The sequence below is a fragment of the Meriones unguiculatus genome, chromosome 17 (assembly GCF_030254825.1).
Source record: "Meriones unguiculatus strain TT.TT164.6M chromosome 17, Bangor_MerUng_6.1, whole genome shotgun sequence".
NCBI classification, from domain to species: Eukaryota; Metazoa; Chordata; class Mammalia; order Rodentia; family Muridae; genus Meriones; species Meriones unguiculatus.
The window spans coordinates 33,149,370-33,172,431 of record NC_083364.1 but is presented as its reverse complement, the minus strand read 5'-3'; the positions used below and the strand labels follow the sequence as shown (position 1 = coordinate 33,172,431).

Genomic DNA, 23,062 nt, shown 5'->3' with positions numbered 1-23,062 from the left:
AACCTTTGCCCTGTCCTATATAATGTTCATTGTAGTCTAGGATTTTTTCCCCCATAACAACAAACCCTTATCCCATCTCAGAACATCACGGGATGGACTACTTAGATGTCCCACATGTACCTAGGTGTCTCTCTAGAGAACAAAGCTGAAAATCTGAAGGTTTCCAGAATCCTTTTTTATTTCTAGAATTTCTCAGCTCTGAATATTTTATTTCCCTCAAATCTGGGAGGTAGTGAGCGTAAATTTAATTCCATATAGGAAACAAAACTCTTTATTTTAAATTACATTAAAAGGGATGAATTTCCCTCCTTAGAGGATAATCCATACAAGCTCTCTTCTGGCTTGTAGGGGTTCCTTTTAAGTGATGTGCATTTAAAGAATAGGAAAGCTAGATAGGTGATAGCCAATATAGCCCTTATATTTGATATATTAAATTCATACTTAATTCGGAGATTTTCAATTCTATATAACTGGCTCTATGGGTAGGGTACCGATGTATTTGGTTCAATGTTATTATCTGTAAACTATGTCTCTTAAAGACAGTTGGTGCCTTACATTGTACCTGTTTTCCCATTTATAAAACTCGGGATTGGGTCATCTCCAAGGAGCTCTTTAGATGTGATATTCTTGTCTTCGAAACAGAATCATAGAGCTCATTCAAATATATAACTGACATTCTCAGATTTAACATTCCAGGCATTGACTATTCTCGAGCAACTATGAGCTCCATGACCCATGGGATGTTATAATTTTTTTTCAGACATGGATTTGAATAAAAGTGTTAAGGTCATGAATGAAACAGAGGTTTACATAGCTGGTGGTAGAACATAGACAGCCCCAGCTGCCACACACAAGCACAGCTGCATTCTCATTCTCAGTTGGTGGGAGAAATACCACTATTAGAAACATAAAAACAGTAAAGTCTGCTAGCTTCCCACCTACTGTAAGTCTCCCCAGGAGAAAATGCTTCTTCTCATGTATGTTTTTTTTTCTTGAACAGATAAGATAATATTGTTTTGATTTTTATTAGGTTAAAATTATATTTAACAATATTTTCCAGTCAGAAAAAGAAGTTTGTTGAAAACTGGATTCACTAAGAGAAATTAAGAGTTTCTTGAGATAACTTAGAAAACCACCCAACACTTAATGACAGAAGAGAGACTTCCTTAAGACCTAACAGCCCTTTCTTGGTTTGGCAAATGTCTGTTAACTTCCAGTCTGTGTTAGATGTTCAGAAACCACAATAAATAAATAAATAAATAAATAAATAAATAAATAAATAAAACCCTTGACCCCAAGAATTTTGTATCTTAATTAGGGAAAATAGATAATAAAATCAATTGGTAATACGTTGTCTCATTTGTGGTTCTTGAATGTCTCAGAGGGGAAGAATGAATTAGGCGGAAAGAACTTTTAAAACTACACATTATTGTTTTACATAGAGAGGTCAAAGGTGTCCTCTGAGGAGAAGCGTTTAAACAAAGATATGAGTAAATAAGAGCCAGGCGGACCTACCCAGAGAAGGAACATGGGAGGACAGGGCAGTAGTGCAATTGCTGGGATGGTGTAGTATCAGCAAGAGGCCCACGTGCCTGAACAACTAGCTAAGGAGATGAGCTGTAGTAGAAACAGAAACATTCCTTTCATTTTTGCCACTGTCCCCTTCACTCATTGGCTCATTGGGTGTCATATCCATAAAACTGTTGTGAAGATTGATCTCAAGAAAATTTCCCCTTGTAATTTCATCTTGCAGTTTCCGTTTTCTGTCTTAGGTTGATGCCTTCAATCCGTTTATTTCCAGTTGATCCTTACATACTTTATTGATTGCCATTACGTTGTTCTGGCCCCATATCTGACAGAAACGGTGTGGGGGAGGAAGAGGTTATTCTGGTTCCTGGTTTCAGAGGGATTTTAGACACTCATGACAGGGAAAGCAGAGTATTTTCCCCTGCTATGCTGGGGTGGAAGGCAGAGAGGTTCCTGTGGCAGCCAACCAGGAAATGAAGAGCACAGGACTGAACCACACCTGTCCCTAGCAACGTACTTTAATAAGAAAGAAATATTTAAGTTTATCTGGAGTACAACTTCATATTTAAAAAAAAATGGTAAATCTGATATTTTTAAATAGTAAAAGGACCAAGTAGACATTTGTCTAAGACATTTGATATACATGGGAATAAAACGAATAAAAGGGCACCGAAAGTGACCAACAATCAGCAAAATTAAATGAAAGTCAAAACCACAATGAGATCATCATCACCTGCTTAGTAAGATGGCTGATTAGGGACCTAAGAGTTGGTTCAATGGTTATGAGCTCCTGCTGCTCTTGCTACTCTTGCAGGACCAGCTCCCAATACTACATGTCAGCTCACAACCATCTGTAACTCCAGTTTCCATGACTCTGAGACTATCTTCTGGCTTCAGGCATTCATGTTGTGCGCACACATATATGCAGGTAAAACACTCACACATAAGTTAATTAAAAAAAAAAAAAGATAGGTGACGAAAGTGTTGATGAGGGTTTAGAGATGTTGGAACTTATCCCACAATTAATGGGAGTAAGAAATTGTACAACTGTTGTGGAAAACGGAGTGGAAGTTCCGACACAAGTTACAAAAACAAGGCACTTATGATTCAGCAAACTCCTCATCCTATTTCTGGACACAAAAGAATTGAAGCCAGGATCTCAAGGGTACACCCCAAATCCTGAATTCTTTGCAGCATTATTGATGATAACCATAATATGTAAACAACTTAACTGTCCACCTATGAACAAATAAATAAAATATACTCTATGCATGCAATGAAATGCCACTTAGTCTTTAAAGAGAAGGAGATCCAAGGAGCCACAGATTACTGTGCGGACATGGCAAGTCCAAGAACCACAAAAGACACAACCAATCCTGAAAACCAGAAATGGCATTAAGAAACCCCAGTCATATTAAGAAATTTGTTTCATTTTGAAATTCTTAATGGGGTCAACCCCAAGTTCCCTGAGGAACATGTACTTCACCAAGAACCACAACAAGAAGGACCTGAAGATATGCAGACAAACAATACAAAGGCAATGAATGCATGTGCAGAAATCATTAAGCTCCTTGTGATGTCTAAGATGGTTAAGTCCAACATGCCAAAGGCCCTAACCACAAACTCAACCATCTTGCTTTCATCACTCACCTCAAGCTTGAGAAATAGATTTGACAGTACATGACCAAGGGTGGCAGGTTCTGCCAACGGAAGCCCAAGGTTCAAACCAAGGCAGAGGCCACAGCTTGAACTAGGGCTCCCAAAGGTGTCCAGGTCCCTGTGTCCTTTTATCTGTCAATGCGAAGAAAGATGGCATGGTGAGACACACCTATTAACATATGGTCTGGACCCTATGCTTTATTTTGCAAATAAACTCGAGGCAAGATTTGGAAAAGGAACAGCAGGAGTGGGGAGGGTGTTGGAATCCTGCCATCTGAGGCAATGTGTCTTAATGTGAAACAGGTGATGCTAACTGAAATAAACCTGTCAGAGGAAGAGGAAGATAGATACCACCTGATCCGACTTACACCACATATTTGAAATAGACTCCTAGACAGAGTAAAACGGCAGTAGTCCCAGGTTAGAAGGAGAGGGAAGTTCAATGGGCGCACGTTTTAGTTCTGTAAGGTGGATACATTCTGGATGTCCACCCCGCCGCACACTGCCTCATAATAATGGTAGTGTGTAGCACAGTTACACCTGTGTTAGAAGAGTGGATCTCAAATGTTCTTACCACAAAGAAAAGACAATTTCAGTTCGACAAAGCTATTATACTGAGACACTTCATGGATAACAAGAACAAGCAAAGAGGATGGAAAGACAGCTTAGTGAATACAATGCTTGCCACACAAGCATGAGAGCCCGAGTTCAATCCTTAGCACTCACATACAAAGGTCGTATTTATTTGTAATCCCAATACTAAAGAGAAGAGACAGACAGATCCCTGAGCGTCACCGTCCTAGACCTACGGACAGAGCCTACACACAAGTGAACACACATACACTCACACATATACATGCACACACATACACAATAAACAGACTTAACCAGTGAGTTTTCAGTTCCAGTTCATAAGAAAACACTAATCATTTCATGTGCATAACTTAAATACAGTTTAATACTTAATAATTGGTACAGTCTGAACATGAGACATTGTGGTAATGACCACAGCATGCAGAATGCTCCCAGTGAGTGTCAAGCAGATTTTTTTTTAAAAAAAGAAATGTAAGGTCATGAGAAAAACATTGAAAGATTTTGAAGATTAAAAATATATAGCTAACAATTAAAAATAAGACTGGAAAGATAAGAACAGTATTTTTTTAATGTAGTTGAAAATGGGAAGGGATTGCTTTAGGGAATAAAGAATGCTCTAGAGATGAGACAGCTGGATCTCATCATAAACCCCTTTGTTCCTTTCTTTCTAACATGTGCACTATTATATTAATAAAAAAAAACATAGAGAGGGGTTCTAAAGAAAAGAAATAAGTGAGCCATGGGCACCACAGGGCTACTCCTTAAAATGTTGGCTTTTCTCCCAAACCCAAAGGGAGAAAGTGGAGTCTGAGTTGGAATTTCTGGGACTTCTTATAATGGAGAATCGCTTGAAAAAGGAAACAAAGCCAGTGCTGAAGGAGCTGATGGAGGCCCGCATCAGGACTGTGATGATTACAGGTACTTGGGTTTCCAGAGCCTTGCAAGTAGCCGAAAGAAGAGACGTGGGAACTGAGCCAGTCCGTGTGACTGCGGCAGAAGGGAAGCGTGCTGTGTGGCCCTGTCACCCTTGCAGCACCCCCAAGCAGAAACAGCATTTTGTTTTGAGGCAGTGACTTACTCCCTGCCTAGTACCATCATCCTACAAAGGATTATTCGAGTAGAACTATTTGTACAGAGGCTGGGGAGATGACTCTGTCAGTAACGGGCTTGTTATGCATGAAGAGCTGAGTTCAGATCGTCAGCTCCCATATTAAAAAGCAGACTGAGGTGGCTATGAGACACACCCACCCACCCCCACACACAATCACACACACATGCACCCACGCACACACACATGCTAGAGAATGTTTAGACATGGGGACAGAGGGCCAGGCATGGTGCATGGTAACCCAACCATGGTCTTGTCCTCAGTGTTCTTGTCTTTGGTGGTTAATCCAGATCCCAAGAGCAGACTGTGCTTTCAGCCTGGAGTCATCTGAACTCTCCGTTATCTCAACATTTGTCATAAAGAGCTCACACATTTCTTCATTTATTTATGCATGGTTCAGAGACACACAGTGGGAGAGATGTTACCTTCGTGTTTGCTCGCTAGAAGCATACTCTTGGGTAGGAGGAAAGATGAGTAGTTGTAAAACGACACAGAAATCACTAGATGCATTCAGTGAGGAGCAAAAAGAAAAAGGGGTGTGGAATGGAGAGACATGTTAGTTTGGGTGGCTGATTGTTTGTACTTAAAGTCTTTTTGTCATTTAGGTGACAATCTTCAGACTGCCATCACCGTGGCTAAAAGTTCTGAAATGATTCCTGTGGGCAGCCGGGTCATCATTGTTGAGGCTAATGAGCCAGAAGAACTTCTTCCTGCTTCTGTGACCTGGCAGCTGGTGGGGACCCAAGAGCCAGGCCCTGGGAAGAAGGTGAGCAGATGTTCAAAGACCCCTGGCTGGGCCTGGGTTGGTGGAACACAGCCCTGGCACGGTGCAACCATCTGTGTCCTGGAAGGCATCGCAGTAACAATCCCTCAGGTGTGTCTTGAACATGTCATTGTGCAGAGTGTTTCCAGACCCAGCCACACGTTACAGTCACCTGAGGGAGCTTACAAACTTCCTCCTGCAGACACTGAATCAGTGTCCCTAGATAGGAGGGAAATAAGCTTGCCAAGGCACACCCGTGAGCCACTCAGCAGACACCAGAGCCTGGTCTCTGATTCCACACAAATCCACACGCATCTGCATTGCACAGCACTTTGCTGAAAGGCTGGCAAAGGTAGGGTTTTCCGGAAAGCAAGCTTCCTGTTCCACCTTCTGAGAAAAACTTTCCCATATGAGAATGAACATTGCCTGAAATTCTACTGTTTTAATTTTATTTTTATTAATTACAGTTTATTCACTTTGTATGCCAGCTGTATCCTCCTCCCCATCCCCTTCCAATCCCACCCTCCCTCCCTCTTCTTCTCCCCCAGTCCACTGATAAGAGAGGTCCTCCTCTCCTTCCATCTCACCCTAGTCTATCAGGTCTCATCAGGACTGGGTTCTTTGTCTTCCTCTGTGGACTGGTAAGGCTGCTCCCTCCTCAGGTAGAGGTTATCAAAGAGCCAGCCCATGAGTTCATGTCAGAGATGGTCCCTGTTCCTATTATTGGGGAACCCTCTTAGACACTGAGCTGTCATGGGCTACTTCTGTGCAGGGGTTCTAGGTTATCTCCATGCATGGTCCTTGTTTGGAGTATCAGTCTCAGAAAAGACCCCTGTACCCAGATTTTTCGGTTCTGTTGCTCTCCTTGTGGAGCTAGCTCCTCCATTGCTGGTGGGAATGTAAACTTGTACAACCACTTTGGAAATCAATCTGGCCCTTTCTCAGACAATTAAGAATGCTACCTCAAGACCCAGCTATACCACTTCTAGGCATATATCCAAAAGATGCTCAAGTATACGACAAGGACATTTGCTCAAACATGTTCGTAGCAGCTTCATTTGTAAGAGCCAGAGCTGGAAATAGCCCATATGCCCCTCAGTTGAGGTATGGATACAGAAATTGTGGTACATTTACACAATGGAATACTACTCAGCAATTAAAAACAAAGAAATCATGAAATTTGTAGGCAAATTGTGGGAACTGGAAAAGATCACCTTGAGTGAGGCATCCCAGAACCAGAAAGACTCACATGGTATATACTCACTTGTAAGTGGTTATTAGACATATAATGTAGGATAAACATACTAAAATCTGTACACCTAAGGAAGCTAATCAAGAAGGAGGACCCTGGGTAAGATAATCAATCCTCACTCAGAAAGGCAAATGAGACAGACATAGGAAGAGGGAGCAAACAGGGAACAGGACAGGAGCCTATCACAGAGGGCCTCTGAAAGACTCTACCAAGTAGGGTATCAAAACATATCCTGAGATTCATAGCCAAACTTTGGGCAGAGTGCAGGGAATCTTATGAAAGAAGGGAAAGATAGAAAGACCTGGAGGAAACTATTTTTGAGTCACTCCAAAGCATGGCCCTTCTGGTAAAGAACCACAGAAATGCTTCCAGGTTCCTGGTTGAACAGCTGTTCTTGTTGTTACCTAGACAGGGGATTTTGGTGTAGCACATAGACCGGCAAGAACAAAGAGTGGCCTGGGGTCATCGAAATAGGTTACTTTGGCACAGCCTCTACTTACAGATGCTGCAAGAAATGACAGTTCTTTCTGTGCCTTCTGCACTCATCTTGCTGTGAACCTGCTTGCTTCATACAGTCTTTGCATCTCAACACTGGTCCCTTCCCCGATTTAACAGGCTGCCTGTGCTTGCATTCATGAGATCATTACCTTATCTTGGTACATCGAAACCTCAGCCTTCCTCCCCATCTCTGACTCTCCCCCTACTTTCCTACAAGGAAAGGGCTTCCTATTGCTTCAGTACAGCAGCGACACCTCTCCCCCATTGCTGAACACAATGTTTCTCTGATGTATATTACTCGAGTGAATAAAATATTCTACCTCCCGTACTGTTTAAATTCAGTCCTATAGAAATGTAAAGCCTGCTGATAAATCTTGAGAGAAACCGTCATGGGTGACTGATAGGAAGAACCGCTGGACACCATCCGATGGGTCGTCTTGTGCTGGGCAGCCAGGAAAGGGTAGAGTGTGGCAGAGAGGAATGCCTACAAGTGGCAAGGTGGGAGGGGTCTGGGGAAGTGTGACAATGATACAGGGAAACATAGCCGTGGAAGAGGCTCTGATCACCATGAGGGAGAGAGTCCCCTGTTTTAGTAGGGCCACAACAGAAGTCAAAAGTCAGGCACAGGAAAGAGCTAGACATTAAGAAAAAAAACCATGCCTTCTTGCAATGAAGAAGCTGAGTAAATGAGTGGTACAAGAATCTTGGAAACACCAGTGTACGTGAAGAAGAAGTAGAAAGACATTTATGCCCTCCCCCACTGGTTTCTAGTTGGCACGTGGGCACCCTAGCTATGAAGATGCAATCAGAGGAAGGGATGCAAGCCATCATAGCATCATATACTTACATAACTTCAGGCTTACATTTTGCCTTTCTACTTCCTGTTGAGGTTGAGGTTCCCATGGGCAAATGACCCCTCCCACCTTGGCTGATGCTCATTACTTTGTGCAACATGAACACGCTTTCTTCAGTGCACCCCAGGGAAGCAGACACCACTCAGGAGCCCATGCAGAAACAATGCCTCTTGATTTTAGGAAACCTACATTGATGTTGGAAACAGTTTTGGTGGAAAAGGTTACCATTTCGCAATGAGTGGGAAGACATACCAAGTACTATTTCAGCATTTCTCCAGCATGCTGCCAAAAGTAAGTACTGATGGGTCTTCAAGTGAGTGGAGCGCAAAGAATAAAAAAGGGGATAGGTTACTGACGTGGGCTTGTGGTTTGAGAAGGTGCATCTCTGAAGGCACCTTGGACTTTTAGGAACTTCCTGGTCCTGTCTATACCCACCAGATCCTGCATATACACACTGCAGCCCTTCAGGCTTCAGTGCTAATACATCTTGTCACCCCTGTGGCCCAGTTCAAGCTCAGCTGCCCCCCTTCCTTCCTACCCTACCTGGCATAACCTCAGAGTAGAGCCACACATCAGCCTTCCTTGTACATTAGTCTCTCTGAAAGCCACTAGCCTGTGTCAGGCAGAGCTCCATTCTCCTTCCGTCTGGAGCCTTAAATCACAGCAGAAGGCAACAAATGTACAGCAGTTTATTTTCAAAATCATTTATTATCTTGTCCTCTGTGAGTCCTGCTTTAAAATAGTGCTGAGCAGGGTTGCGCTGTCAGTGTGGTAGAGACACATCGAGTACAAACTGACGGTAGCAACTGTCTGTGAGCAGAGTCTAAACTACTCTGCCACCTTCAGTCAAAGACTGAAGAAGGTGGGGCCTAATGTCTTGAGAAAACTTTTATTCCAGGTCCTATTGTGGAGATGGGAATCTGGAACTCAGAGAGATTCAGTCATTTACCCAAGGTTTGCACAGAAAAGTTGGGAGATCTGGGAGCAGACCTTCAGTTCTCACATCTGTCTGTAACAACAGATAGCAGAATGAGCTGCAATTCCCAAATAATTTTCTTCTGATTTCTCTTCTGCCTTTTAGCTGTTATGTTAATGAAAAGTTAACTTCTTCTTGAGAAAAAAAAAGTAATTGGGTCCACAAAAAAGTATTGGAGCTGTGATGGAGGACTTAAAGTTCAATATTAGAGCATTAAATCCCTCATTCCTGTTTCTGGCATAGGGTCTAATGCCACACACACAGCGCTGTATTAAATCAGTGGCCAGGAATGATTTTTCAGGACTTTTCCTTTTTGAAACACTTTCCCTCCTATTCTTACTATGGTGGTTGTTTTTCTCTTTAGATTCTGGTTAATGGAACCATTTTTGCAAGGATGTCGCCTGGGCAGAAATCAAGCCTTGTGGAAGAATTTCAGAAATTAAAGTAGGTGACAGGTGTGAAAGGAGAGCATGCTGGTTCTCTATGGCTGCATAGCTGCCCACCCCATAGTGTCTGAGGGTAATGCCTTAGTTGTTTCAGGTTTCTATGGATCAGGTATCCAGATGTGACCCAGGTAAGCCGTGGTTCCTGAACCAAGGATGTAATGATGAAAGGACATAAAGTAGGGTCAGCCAGAACTGGAGCCTGGTGGTGCTAGAAGGAGTGGCTCTGTCATCTCCTCAGTCACATGGTTAAGCTCCTTTCATGTTCTAGAAGAGAGACACGTGTTTTTACTGGTTGTTGGAAGTAGCCACTCTCAGCTCCCTGAGATCTATGGGTCATTTCAGACAGAAGAGGCTAATGTTGCCACTGACCTCTGTATGTGAAGTAAGAAAGCAAGAATGATAAGGAGAGGGATGGAGGGGAAATTGGGAACTTGGTGCCTTCTCTTCATTAGAAGCAGGTCACTAGGTGCTGCTCATGCTCAAGGGAGTGGGTTTCATCGTAACACAAAGTGCAGGAGGTGGAGACAATTGAGGCACATTTTAGAGCCTGACTACCCTGGAGAACATCCATTTTGTGGCCCATAAAGCCCATCTTACAGGAATATTGCCTGCTTAAGTGTGTTGGGAAGAATAATGAGGGTTATGTGTAGCTCAGTATTGGGAAAGATGGGAAAGGGTGTGAGTTCTCTCCCAAAGTCATCAGCTCGATCCATTAGAAGGTAAGTGATAGTTTCAGACCCTCTTGGCACGAAGTGGACTGGCATCTGGCAGGGACTAGAGACAGAGAGTAGATTCAGAACTCTCTCAAAGCACTGGATGACCACATCCCCTCCGAATGGGAGAGTTCTTGCTGAGATCAGACCCACCTATTCATTACACCCTAAAAGAGTTTCAGTTTCTAGCCTGAAGGTTTCAGATAGTAAAAAGACACAAGGAGTAGAGAAATGAGATAATTGTCGCTAACTCTCACTGGAACCAGGAGTCTGCCTCTTCCTATCAGATTTTATTGGCTAAGCTTCTTAGTAAAGTCACAAATGCCTTCCATTAGCCTTCCTATGCTTTCAGACTAGATAAGTAGCCAGGTATAAAGTGGCCAGCTCATTTATACAGTTATTACATGGCATTGGCTGAAGATAGTAATTTTCCCTGTCTCAGAGCCCAAGAGATGTTGTTGGCTGACACTCTGAGAGACACATTCCCCTAACACACAATTTCGGGAAGACACATACTGTGACAGAATGAGCTGTCTTCCCAGTTACCCATCATCCTCTTTGTGATCTTACCCTTGGCAATGCACATGAAGCCCTCTGGATTCTCTTTCTGAATCCAGAAAACAAAGAAGATAATAGGATTCCTGATGTGATGCACAGACCAGTTATGGGCTCTAAGGTCTCGATTCAGGAAGTCAATTGGATGATTGCAGGTAGTACTGACACTCTGACCCAGTATGCAAATTCTTGTGATTTTACTAGCTGAGCATTAGGCTGAATTTGTCTACATTGACCACACTTGAACTATAAAAAAGGTCAAAAGGCAACTTCTTATGGGCCAAAGGATATCCTAACAGAACTTGACTTTTATGGCTTATGATCCAATTTTGGGAAAAAAAAAAAAAAAAGGGCCACTGGACCCTTTAAAGCATTGCCACGAGTCACTGTCGATAATGTGTCATTCCCTTGCAATAGAAGGCTCCATGGTCCCTGCATAAGAAATGCATTTTCTCTGTCAGCAACTTTAAATTTTATCTTTCCATTTAGATCCTGGTTGTATAGCAAGCTAATATACATGGGGTAAACATTACCTCATTGCCAATCTGAGATGCATCAAGAACATGCCTATGCTCTTGTTGTAGCTACCAACCCATGGGCCAGGGCCTCCTCCTCCTAATGTCGAAACTAAACTCTCAGGCTCAGTGAGAGAGTAGCATGGCCACGTTAGGCTGTCTTCCTCCGATTATGTTGAGTGAGAAGGGCTGTAATCATGACCTCATTATAATCATGACTCCATGCTCTTGAGCTTGATACAGTGGACGTAATCAACCTGACATTCTTTTCAAGTGTGTGATTGCCATCATTGCTGGATTCCTGGTGTTATCACTGTCATCTCAGTGATTGAGAGCAATTAAGTCGGGAACCTTTCCCCTCTTGAACCAAGATTCTCCAAATCATTTTCTTTTTTTTTTCACATCTGTTCAGAACACACACACACACACACACACACACACACACACCACCCCACCCCACATAGGAGTTAGTTATAATGGAAGTGATTCAAGAGAAATGACCTGTGGATTTTTGTATCCTTTTTCTGTAGCTACTATGTGGGCATGTGTGGAGATGGAGCCAATGACTGTGGGGTGAGTACACAAGCACTTCAGAACCTCTCTTGAGCCCCCCAACCTCCTCCCCACCCCTCTGAAGCCTCTTCATTCTCCCTCCAGCAGACACTTGGTCATTCCTGAGCATGGGTAGGAAACAAAATGAGGTAAAGGGTAATGTCATTTCTGCTGTCTTCTGGCAATTCCCAGAATAATAAATCAATGCTGCTGATACTCTCAAAGTTTAGACCCATTTGGGGACTTTACAAGATTACCTGGTTTAAGCCTTTAATGTCACTCATAAGGAAAGGGAGCCTCTGGGAGGTGGCATGCTTTCACACAAGGTGCATAGATGCTAAAGCCTTAGGGAAGAAAAAGTTTGAAACTCATGAAGTTTTTAATTACGTGTAAATTGCATTTATTCCCATCAAACCTATTCTGAGGTTAATCTTTTTTTTTAAATTAGGTTTCTCCCAAATTGTTATGAAATCCTAAATGGTATGGTTTTTGCACTTAATAATAAAACTAAAATTAAGGTAGGCTCAGGTTATTCTTCATTCTTAGCAGAAAGAGGGTATGTATTTTATATTCTGACTTTTAGAGATGTGGGTAACAGCTGGGTGTGGTGGCGCACACCTTTCAACCCAGCACTCAGAAAGGCAGAGGCAGGCAGATTCCTGTGAGTTCGAAGCCAGCCTGGTCTACAAAGTGAGTCCAGAACAGCCAAGACTGTTCTGTCTTGCAAAAACCAAAACCAAAACAAACAAACAAACAAAAGATGTGGATGGCATAACAGTTGACTTTGAGGGCTATGTGTACTTTAATAGATAACTGTGGTACAGGAACTACAGTACAAGGCTGGGGTTATAGCTGAGTAGTAGAATACTTGCCTGGCATGTGTGATGCTCGATCCATCAAAACAATGCCAAACAAAAGATGAAAATGAAGAGGGGGATCAGGGGGGAGGAAAGAGAATGATGAGGAAGAGGGAGGAGAGAGGAGAATGAAGAGGGCGAGCAGGGAGGAGGGAGGGGGAACAGAGGAAAAAAGTAAATTGCTTTATATTTCCAAAACTCATTAGACATTTAGGATCTGCTTATTCATTTTACTTTCGTCTTAAATATTTTCTCCAATGTCTGTGAAAAAAAAAACATTGTGCTCATACTTAAAGACTTAGTGTAAAATTTTCTGCCTATGTTTTCATAAGAAGATAATTGTTAGTCCATTCGTTCAGCCTAGGGTGGATACCTACTTCTATTAATTATGTGACATTTACAGCACACCAACAATATCAAAAGGTCATAATCTCTGTTCCCCCAAAAGGGGATCATTTGATGGAAGAATCGTGCATAAAATTAACCCTGACGTAGAGCAGGCAACATTAAATTACATAATAGAGGTACGAATCACCCTCTTTATAGGGTGTTTATAGAGAAACAGAAGGGAGGTGAGGCAGTATTCTAAGATTTATTGAACCGGAATCTACTGCACACCAAACCATGCTACTAAGCATTGCAGAGCAACCTGAGTACAAAATTTCATTGCACAGTCACATAATTCCCGTGATCTGAGAGGCTTTCTGGCTTGCCTATGGGCGAGTCTGTTGTGTGTTCTCTGGACAGCTTGTAGCCTTCATCGTGAGAAATGAATGAGCCTTCCTGTTGGTGAAGCAACACACTTGACACCATATATCTGTGCGTATATGTGGCCTGATTTGGGCATCTAATGTTGATGCTCTGTGTGCTACAGTCTTTACCGGCATTTGGCCAGTTGGCATGATCAGTCGGCAGAGAAAGCTGGGATTAGTTGAGATTAGATGCCTTTTCTTTGTTGTTGTTGTTGTTGTTGTTTTGTCGTTGCTGCTGTTTTCATAAGGATGGCCCTGCTAAGTGTAAAAACAGATTGCGTAATTCTCCTACCCACGGCCATACAGATTCTGCCATCCATTTTGAAAGATTTATTTTATTTCTCTCTCTCTCTCTCTCTCTCTCTCTCTCTCTCTCTCTGTGTGTGTGTGTGTGTGTGTGTGTGTGTGTGTGTGTAAGTGCTTGATGTGTCCAGAAGAGGTCATCAGATCCCATGGACCTAGAATTACGGATAACTGCAGGCCTCCCGATCTGACTGTTAGGAACTGAACTTGGGTTTTCTGCAAGAGCAGTATGGGCCTGCTGAGTTGCCTGCTAAGTCAGTTGTGACTCCTTGGGGGGGGATGTCAAATGACCCTTTCACAGGGGTTGCATGTCATATATCCTGCACATAAGGGTTGCAGCATTAGGAAGGTTGAAAACCACTGTGCTAAGTCATTTCTTCAATCCTTCTGTCATCTTTTACAGAAGTTTTGAATGAGTGCTTCCATTTCCTGATGCTCTATGTGTGCCACACAGATAGCCTATTACATGTGCATATGTGGAAGTGTGCACACACACACACACTCACACGTGCCCACACCACACAGTTCTACTATGGCTCATGGCTCAGTCAGTTTCTCTTTCATGGTGACTTTATGGACCAGAGGAGACAGCACATACAGATTAAAGACCATATCAACAGAGACCCAAATATGGACAGACACAGTGTTGTAACTGACTATAACAAATAGCCTTGGAGTTTGAGTAGTAACAGCCTGGAGTGGGGAGTCATGGCTTGACTTGGATGGATCATTTCAGGCTTTGAAAATGGCTCATGCGGGCATCTCACTATCAGAACAGGAAGCATCCGTGGCATCTCCCTTCACGTCAAAGACAGCCAATATCGAGTGTGTACCTCATCTCATCAGGTAAGCGGTAAGCCACATCTTTCCCTCTCCCCCACCACTGTGGCTCATTGCCTGGCTCTGGAAATAGACAGAATTGGACACGAATTTCAAGTTGTAAAGGTCAGGGCAAGTGTGGGTTTAGTGCTGCTTGACCACTAGGCAAAGAATGATTCCTGTTGCTTGAAAACACCAATGAGTTTATCTTCCTCTTCCGCCTTCCACCTTCCCGATGGTGAGTGCTCTCTGTCACAAACGATTCCACATTTGGCTAAGGCCGAAGATCTGGCTTGCTTCCATGTATGTGGACCTATCTGCATTGCCCACATGGCACGCTGGGGTTGGCTACCCAGAGGCTATTTAAGCTTTGGGCTGGCTTTCCCCAGGGTCAGATGATTGTACAAGGTTCCTGAATAAACTGCATTGAAAAAAAAAAAAAAAGAAAACACCAACGAACCCACAAAAGAGTGACTTTCAGCAATTTTTAAAAGGAATTAATGGGTGTTTCAAATATACTGCCAAAAGCATGCTTTGATAGTTAAAAAAAAAAAAAAACTGATTGCATGTCTTTCTTTTCCTTTATTTCATACACTGGATATCTTCTGTGATTTTTTTAAAAAATATTTTTAAAAATTTTATTTCATTTTTATTAATTACAGTTTACTCACTTTGTATCCCAGCTGTAGCCCCTCCCCCACCCTCTTCCAATCCCACCCTTCCTCCCTCTCTCCTATGCCCCTCCCCCAGCCCTCCTCCCTTCCATCTGAGCCTATCAGGTCTCTTTCCTCTGTGGACTGGTAAGGCTGCTCCTCCCTCAGTGGAGTGGTCAAAGAGCCAGCCCATAAGTTCATGTCAGAGACAATCCCTGTTCCTATTATTGGGGAACCCTCTTGGACACTGAGCTGCCATAGGCTACCTCTGTGCAGGGGTTCTAGGTTATCTCCATGCATGGTCCTTGTTTGGAGTATCAGTCTCAGAAGACTCTTGAACCCAAATTTTTTGGTTCTGTTGCTCTCCTTGTGGAGCCCCTGTCACCTCCAGGTCTTTCTATCTCCTTCTTTCATAAGATTCCCTACACTCTGCCCAAAGTTTGTCTATGAGTCTCAGCATATGTTTTGATACCCTACTGGGTACAGTCTTTCAGAAGCCCTCTGTGATAGGCTCCTGTCCTGCTCCCTGTTTTCTCCTTCTTCCTATATCCTTCTCGTTTGCCTTTCTGAACGAAGATTGAGCATCTCACCCAGGGTCCTCCTTCTTGCTTGTATGGATTTTAGTTTGGTTATCTTATATGTCTGATATCCACTTATAAGTGGATATATAGCATGTGTGTCTTTCTGCTTCTGTGTGAGGTATTCTGTGATGTTTTACCAGGAGTTTGGAATGGGTGAGAGAGCAAGATGAGAATACACCATTAGATAGCTTCTCACAGTAACATCCCAAAACATCAGGATGTTGTCAAAGGAGGTATTATACTTCACTGGAGATGAGGAAGGAGGGACATGTGTTTGCTTTCCTTCACTGTACTCCTTTCTAATCTCATTTCTACTTACATTTCAAGTGTAATGAAGACTAAAACATCCAGTCTTACATTTTGTTCATAAATCTTTCCCCCTGCTGTTCTTAGAATACCTGGGGGTAACTGGGCATCTCCATGGCCAGTGAGCTGGAAGTCATCACCCAGAGTACTCTGAAAGGACAATCACATGGATCTCCATCATGTTTCTTGGTGCCTCAGAGAACAGGGTGACTGGTGGGAAGGCATTAGGCTTGAAATGCCATGTCTTTCCGGCACATTAGTGGGACCACATGTCCTCTGTCCTTGGGCATCTACACCTCTACTCTTCTGTACCCTTGAAAACCATCAGCCCTTGTGCCTCCAAAGCATGACTGTGACCCAATGTCTTATGCATCTAGAATGTATTTAGAATGCAGTATGTTGGTATAGAATACAAGTTGTGATATAAAATTTCTGTTATGGGTAGATGGCTTAATATTAAGACTTCAGAGTAGGCTCTTTGCTTCTATATTTTATTGCTTCAAAAGATTAAACATGGTGCAGTGTCCAGTTCTTTTAGGCTCACTTTATCCTTTGGTATTCTCTATAGATGCTTATTCCTGAGAAAGAATTCTAGAAAGGCAATAAGGTACAAGTCTCACATGAAAAGGTCTAGGTCCACAGGTTTCACTGCCATTCTTAGGAACACAAGCCGCTGGTTGTTATAGTTCAAGTCCTTGTGGGGAAAGCCATATCTTTTTTTTATCTCTGTATTGCTATCTAGCTCTAAGCTTGATATCACAGAGCATTAGATGTATGGCTGCAGGATATGCAGATAAATGTATGAGCTACTAAAATTCACAGTCATTAAGAATAGCAGTGATCCTGGAAGCTCATGAAGGCAGTTTTTATCTTGCTCTTAGAATAGTGTTTTGTACTTTGTTTTGAATCTGGCTGTCTTATTTTTCTTGAAATTATATACAACTGCAGGGGCGGGGGGGGAGATGAAATCATAATGTTTATGTCAGACTTGGGAAAACAATCCAGGCTTTGCATTCTTTGCTCGGCCCGTTTTCTCCCCCATCGTTTGTTGAAAACAAATGCTAGCTGTTGACAGCCTGGTGGCAAACATCTGCCTGTAGTACCCTGGCCCATCTCCCAACACTCATCTTTCCCGAGGCAAGTAGTTAGTGGTTTAGCTTCCAGGTTTGCCATTTTATGTTTCTAAACAGTTATAACATCTTTGAGCCGAGCAGGTGCCCATGTCACTAGGGACTAGAAACAAAGCTAAATCCATGTCTGCCCCAGCAAGGGGAAGGTGCAGAAGCATCGTGCTGCCTCCTTCCCACACTGTCCTCTGATCCACTACCACCCAAAAAACATCCCCCCCCCGAAAGGATGAATATGTAGATTCTGAGTCATAGTTTCTACAGTAGCCTTGATCTTTTGATCTCTTCATCAGCTCAGAGTATTACATTGGCTTCCTCCAACAATATCACAGGTGACACAAACATCAGAACTCAAGTTTTTAGAGTTGCATTGATACTTTGTAAAATATGCGAACACCAATATTTTAGCTCTGTGAGGCTGAGAGCTGCTAAAGTTCACTCAATTCCAGGAAGCATGATGATGTAGAAGAAATTGGGATCGAGTCAATGGTTGCACTGCACATCATTATGATGCTGTGTTATGCTGAGGATATACACAATAACATTCTCACTTCCTGGAAAAGACGGGGCTTGATTCATTTTTCATGCCTTTGTCATGATTCTTGGTATCATGTTGGTACTTCATTAAACCTAAATAAAAGTGGGCCAAGAATTAAGGGAATTAAGGATTGAAGAAGAGAATGCCAAAATGGATGAAAGGTTTAGTAGGTCATGAGGTGTAATTAATTAATGAGTGCTTGTCTACCATGGACAAGATGCTGGGGTTGATTCCAAGAACTTCAGAAGCTAGTGGAGCAAGTAATACAGAATTTGAGAGGTGGGGGTAGAAGCAACAGAAGTTCAATGAATAAAACAAGATAATTGAAAGATGACTCAGTGGGCCAGAACATGTGGTATGCAAGCATAAGGACCTGAGTTCCAATCTTAAGTACTGACATAAAAAGCTTGGTGTAGCTTTGTTTGCTTGGAACTTCCAGTCTGGGAAATCAGAGACAAGTGGACCCTGATTAGTTCAGCCTCTAATCACTTACCACAACAGTAAGCTTCCAATTCAGTGAGAGACTTTGCCTCAACTTACTAAGGTAGAGAGTGGTGATAGAGGGTGATGCCAGACATCTTATTCTGGCTTCTCCATGTTTGTATAATAACCTGTACAATAACATGTATGTAACACATGCAAATAAAAATGTAAGAAAACATACAAAAAAGATTAAATCATTTTCTGGGGATATAGCTGGTAAAGTAGTTGCCTGGGATGTAGAAGAACCTGGATTTGATTTTCATCACTTTGAAAAGGTAACATAAAATATAGTTGAAATAATGAATAGAGGGCTAAGTGGTTTTATATCAACAAACTATTAAACATGAACACCTTATTCAGCCTTAAGTGGTCACCCATATCACCTCCTTCTCAGTCACATCATACTCTAAGGGTTGGGGTCATCATGAAAGATGGGCAGAAAGGACATAAGAGAAGAACAGTATGTCTATGTTATGATCGTGAGGTGGCTGTACCATGCATGAACCCATAGCAGTTGCAGTTGCCTGCATAGGGTACCCACAAGACCCAATCCCAAACATCCAGTCAAGAACTCTACTGGGTAGCCCCATGGGACTCTTTCCTGCCCAAGGAAGCTACTGTGAGTCAAAGGATGTCTTCAGGGATGTAATCACTGGTGAGTTACTTGTGCCTCAGTGCTTAGCTTCACACCCATGCTCATATGGGTACTTCTGGTTAAACCTAGTGGGTTAAAATAAAGCAGAGACAAAATTATAACTCAAAGACACAAAAGTGGGATGGGGACTTGATGTAAGGGGTCAGAGTCATCTTAAAGGGAGGTGAAGAGGTGAGTTATCAAATATATTATATATTACATATGTATGTGAAATTGTAGAAGAATGAAAAAATTTTAATGAACTCCTTTTGAAATATAAAGACTAGGGAATATATGGCTTTTATAAGCAGGTTTTTTGTTTGTTCTCAACAGGGAGGGTCGAGCTGCTTTGGTTTCATCCTTTGGCGTATTTAAATACTTGTCCATGTATGGCATCATCCAGTTTATTGGAACATCACTTCTCTACTGGGTATGAATTAAAATAATTTCTTCTCAGTTCTAATTGTGTTTATAGCTTTGGGATGTGGATCCTACACCATAGTTAATGTTTATAAATACATGATACTTCTCAGAAACAGGTGCCTACAAACTTGAGAATCGAGTGTGCTTCATGCAACCTGAGGCTAGAAGTCAGTAGTACGGGATCTGTTGTCTAGGGTGTTGGTTTTCTCTGGATAACCTGAAACTCTTGACCTCTGCAAACCCGTTTCTTCCTTGGAGAATAAACAGAGCTTGAGAGAAGCCTAAATATAACTCGGCAGGAAATGGATCTGCCTCCAACTGTGGAATATTTTTGGCAAAGGACTCAAAAGAGATAAAAAGGAAGAGAAGTTTTTGAATTTGATTTTGAAGGATGCAATGCTGAAAATCTCCCACGCTGGGCTGTACTCTTGAACCTATTCAAAATTTAATAGGGTTAGATGCATCATCAATAAAGGATTAGCAATTTCTTAAAATGACAAAGGACTCTAAAAAGCAAATGGCGATAGCTATTTAAAAGTTAGTTGCCTAGAGAAGCTGTTGTACAGATGAGAAATAATCTTCACTGCTTCATTCATAGTTTGTTCCACAATAAAATGATCCAACAGACTCAAAGGACACTTGGGGAATTAAGATGTTTTATTACTGTGGGAGGATAATTAAGAGGTAAACACGGAGAGCAGGGATTAGGGTATCTTGTTGGTTAGTGCCAGCAAGGACACAGGTGGGAGGTTAAATGGCGTGCAGGTGGGGAGGAATCAGGAGACCCCACTCCACTCAAAATGGGAAGCGGGGCCCTGCCCTTGGCCAACTCCCACCTCTGGAAAGTTAGTGACTTACTTTCAAGGTCCCCATAGTTCTTCAGGAGCTGTTCTTGACAAATCTAAAGCTTGTGGTGAACAGTTTTCCTTGTGTTTCTGTTCATATGTAATTTTACCACTCAGAGGGGGGAAGGATACCCAGGGGCCAGGAAGATGAGTCAGTCAGTAAAGTGCTTGCTGAGTTCAGAGCCTGGTGACACACACCTATGCTTCCCAGTGATGGAAGTCACTGAGTACTTGATGGCCAGCCAGTCTCAGTCTAGCCAACTGGTAAGCTTCAAGTTCAATGGGAGACCTTAAAAAGAAATGAGATGGAGAGCCATAGGGGGAGACACCTTTCCCTGACCTCTGGCCTCCACAAATGAGTACATGGACACATACCCTTTTACATGCACATGGTATGTGTTCAGTATACACACACACACACACACACACACACACACACACACACACACACTTGGGAAAGTGGGTGGGGTAGAAAAAGAACAGCTGGGGATCAGAAGCTTTTTGTAAAGCTGGGTGCAGAGCTGCCGTATCTGTGGTGGAGTTAGAATCGGTTCACTCAGCAGTTGCCTGGTTGAAAGTTGAGAGTCGATGAGGCTGTCCTCCGAGCAGCTCAACCTAGAGGCTACTAGAGAGCCTTTGCAAAGGCTAGTGTGTGTTCATACGCAGACATCTGCAGCACACTCCAGCTCAGATCACAGTGTCAAACTTGGTCCCTGGCAGCAAAGCAGGTCCACAGGCTTGGCTGTTCAAGGTCCACCAAGGACATGCCCGTAGGTTTGACTCTTTGACCTTATGAGGTCAGCTCCAAAAATGTGAGCTGAAAAGCTAAATTCTGTGTGTACCCAGACCACAGGAAGGCAGCAGGGAGCAGACTAAAGTATGCAATGGATTTATTTAGGGCAGTGGTTCTCAACCGGTATGTTGTGACCCCTTTGGGGGTTGAACAACCTTTTCACAGAGGTCACATAAGACAACACATATTTACATTATAATTCATAGCAGTAGCAAAATTACAGTTATGAAGTTGCAATGAAAATAACTTTATGGGCATGCTTCACCACAACGTGAACTGTATTAAAGGGTCATAGCATTAACAAGGTTGAAACCTCAGACTTAGGGAAAGTCCTTGTTCAGTTTGGGAGCACAAGTGAGCTCCAAACTCACTATGCCATGACATACTCAAGAGTGGAGACCGACATGGATTAGATGAGTCGGGGCCTGGACTTTAAATTTTGTTTAAAATTCCATTAGAAACATTCTGATTTTGACATCGTGTGCTGAGAATTCAGCTGTCCAGGCTGAGAGGGCGCCTGCCAGGGGTCATGTGGCCAGTAGGAGGAGGCTGGCTGGGTTCTGACTGAGCCACTGGTAATAAAGAAATGACTTAAATACTGGGAGCACAGCTACTGGGGTCATTTAGTCTAATGAGCTACTGATGATCTTAGGTTCATACATTCTATTTGAAAAGAAGAGAGAAATAGCAACTGCCTGCTGAGTGCTTTAATACGAGTGCTGTGAATGAGAACGGCTGTGATAACAAACATGATACTTAATGCCTTTTCTTTTTCCAGCAACTGCAGCTCTTCGGTAATTACCAGTATCTCATGCAAGACGTGGCCATCACACTCATGGTCAGCTTAACGAGTAAGTTTGTATTTATTCGTGAAGTCCCCAAAGCACACAAAAAAGAATGTGGTGAGGAAGTGGCAACCTATTGGCTAAAAACTCATAGTCTATGAATTTATTTAAACTAACATCAGGAGTGAGTGGAGCCTCTAGGCCTTTAGCAAAGTAACCTAATAATAAAAAACAGATCTCTGTCTTAAGAACTTGTCACTATAGTCTTAGTTCATTGTAGTTTTGTGTCCTGTCCATAGACAAATGAGTAAGAAATCTAAAAAAGACTTTCTTTCCCTTTTGTTTTTAAACCCAAAGGTCACTTTCCATTATTCAATTATGTTTCACATTGACACCAGACTAGATTTTTGCTAGGTCTTTGACTTGGGAGAACAAATGCTAATGTTTTATTCTGGTGCAGTTCTCTGGGAAGCGAGGTGTGGCTCACAGCAGCTATTGCTCACTTCCTTCTCCAGAGATGACACTGATAAAGTGCTTTTGATCAAGGAACTCGGGCCTTGATGCTAACTCTTAATAAGTGAGAAAGGTGACTCCCTCAACAGAGAGCATGAAGAAGAATGGCGTTGTCACTTTTTCTTTGTTCAACAGTGAGGTGTTGTGAAAAACAACAGATAAAATATCTGGCATCGCAGGATATTAATAATGTTGACAATTTCATGTCACAAATACAAAACTGATATTGAAGTCATCTATTATATCTATCCAATAATAAAATGTACTAGCATCTACGTAATATTAATTTTGATTATTAGGTTGAAGTGTCTACTCCAAGCCTACTGTATGTTTTCTACTATGTCTTATTAATATTCATCTAACTGAATAATTTTGAATCAGTGATAGTGATTCCGTAATGCTCGGTATTTTTAAGCAATTTGAATGATTTATTTATGAATGATGCTTGAAAATGGAAGGAACCTTCCGGAGATCCTGGAGCCTGCGCTAGCAGGCAGTGCTGAGGGCCAAAGGCCACCACTGTCTTCTAGCATTCAAATATCTCCTGGGAACAAGGCAGGCATGTATAGATATGTAAGTAAATAACTCAGTTGTGATAATATTGTCTTTTTTTCTGGTATAAACCTCAATCTTGGGAC

General features: G+C 42.3%; 1 protein-coding gene across 2 annotated transcripts in view; it reads left to right on the top strand.

The window, feature by feature from the left end:
- Positions 1-23,062, top strand: part of Atp13a5 (ATPase 13A5) — a 130,631-nt gene that overhangs the window by 77,037 nt on the left and 30,532 nt on the right. For both annotated transcript variants that reach the window (XM_021661904.2, XM_060370167.1), the window contains exons 18-25: positions 4,574-4,698; positions 5,494-5,654; positions 8,436-8,546; positions 9,596-9,675; positions 11,991-12,033; positions 14,661-14,770; positions 19,399-19,495; positions 21,905-21,977. In XM_021661904.2, coding sequence (XP_021517579.2) covers positions 4,574-4,698; positions 5,494-5,654; positions 8,436-8,546; positions 9,596-9,675; positions 11,991-12,033; positions 14,661-14,770; positions 19,399-19,495; positions 21,905-21,977 — 800 coding nt within the window. The remainder of the gene's footprint in view (positions 1-4,573; positions 4,699-5,493; positions 5,655-8,435; positions 8,547-9,595; positions 9,676-11,990; positions 12,034-14,660; positions 14,771-19,398; positions 19,496-21,904; positions 21,978-23,062) is intronic.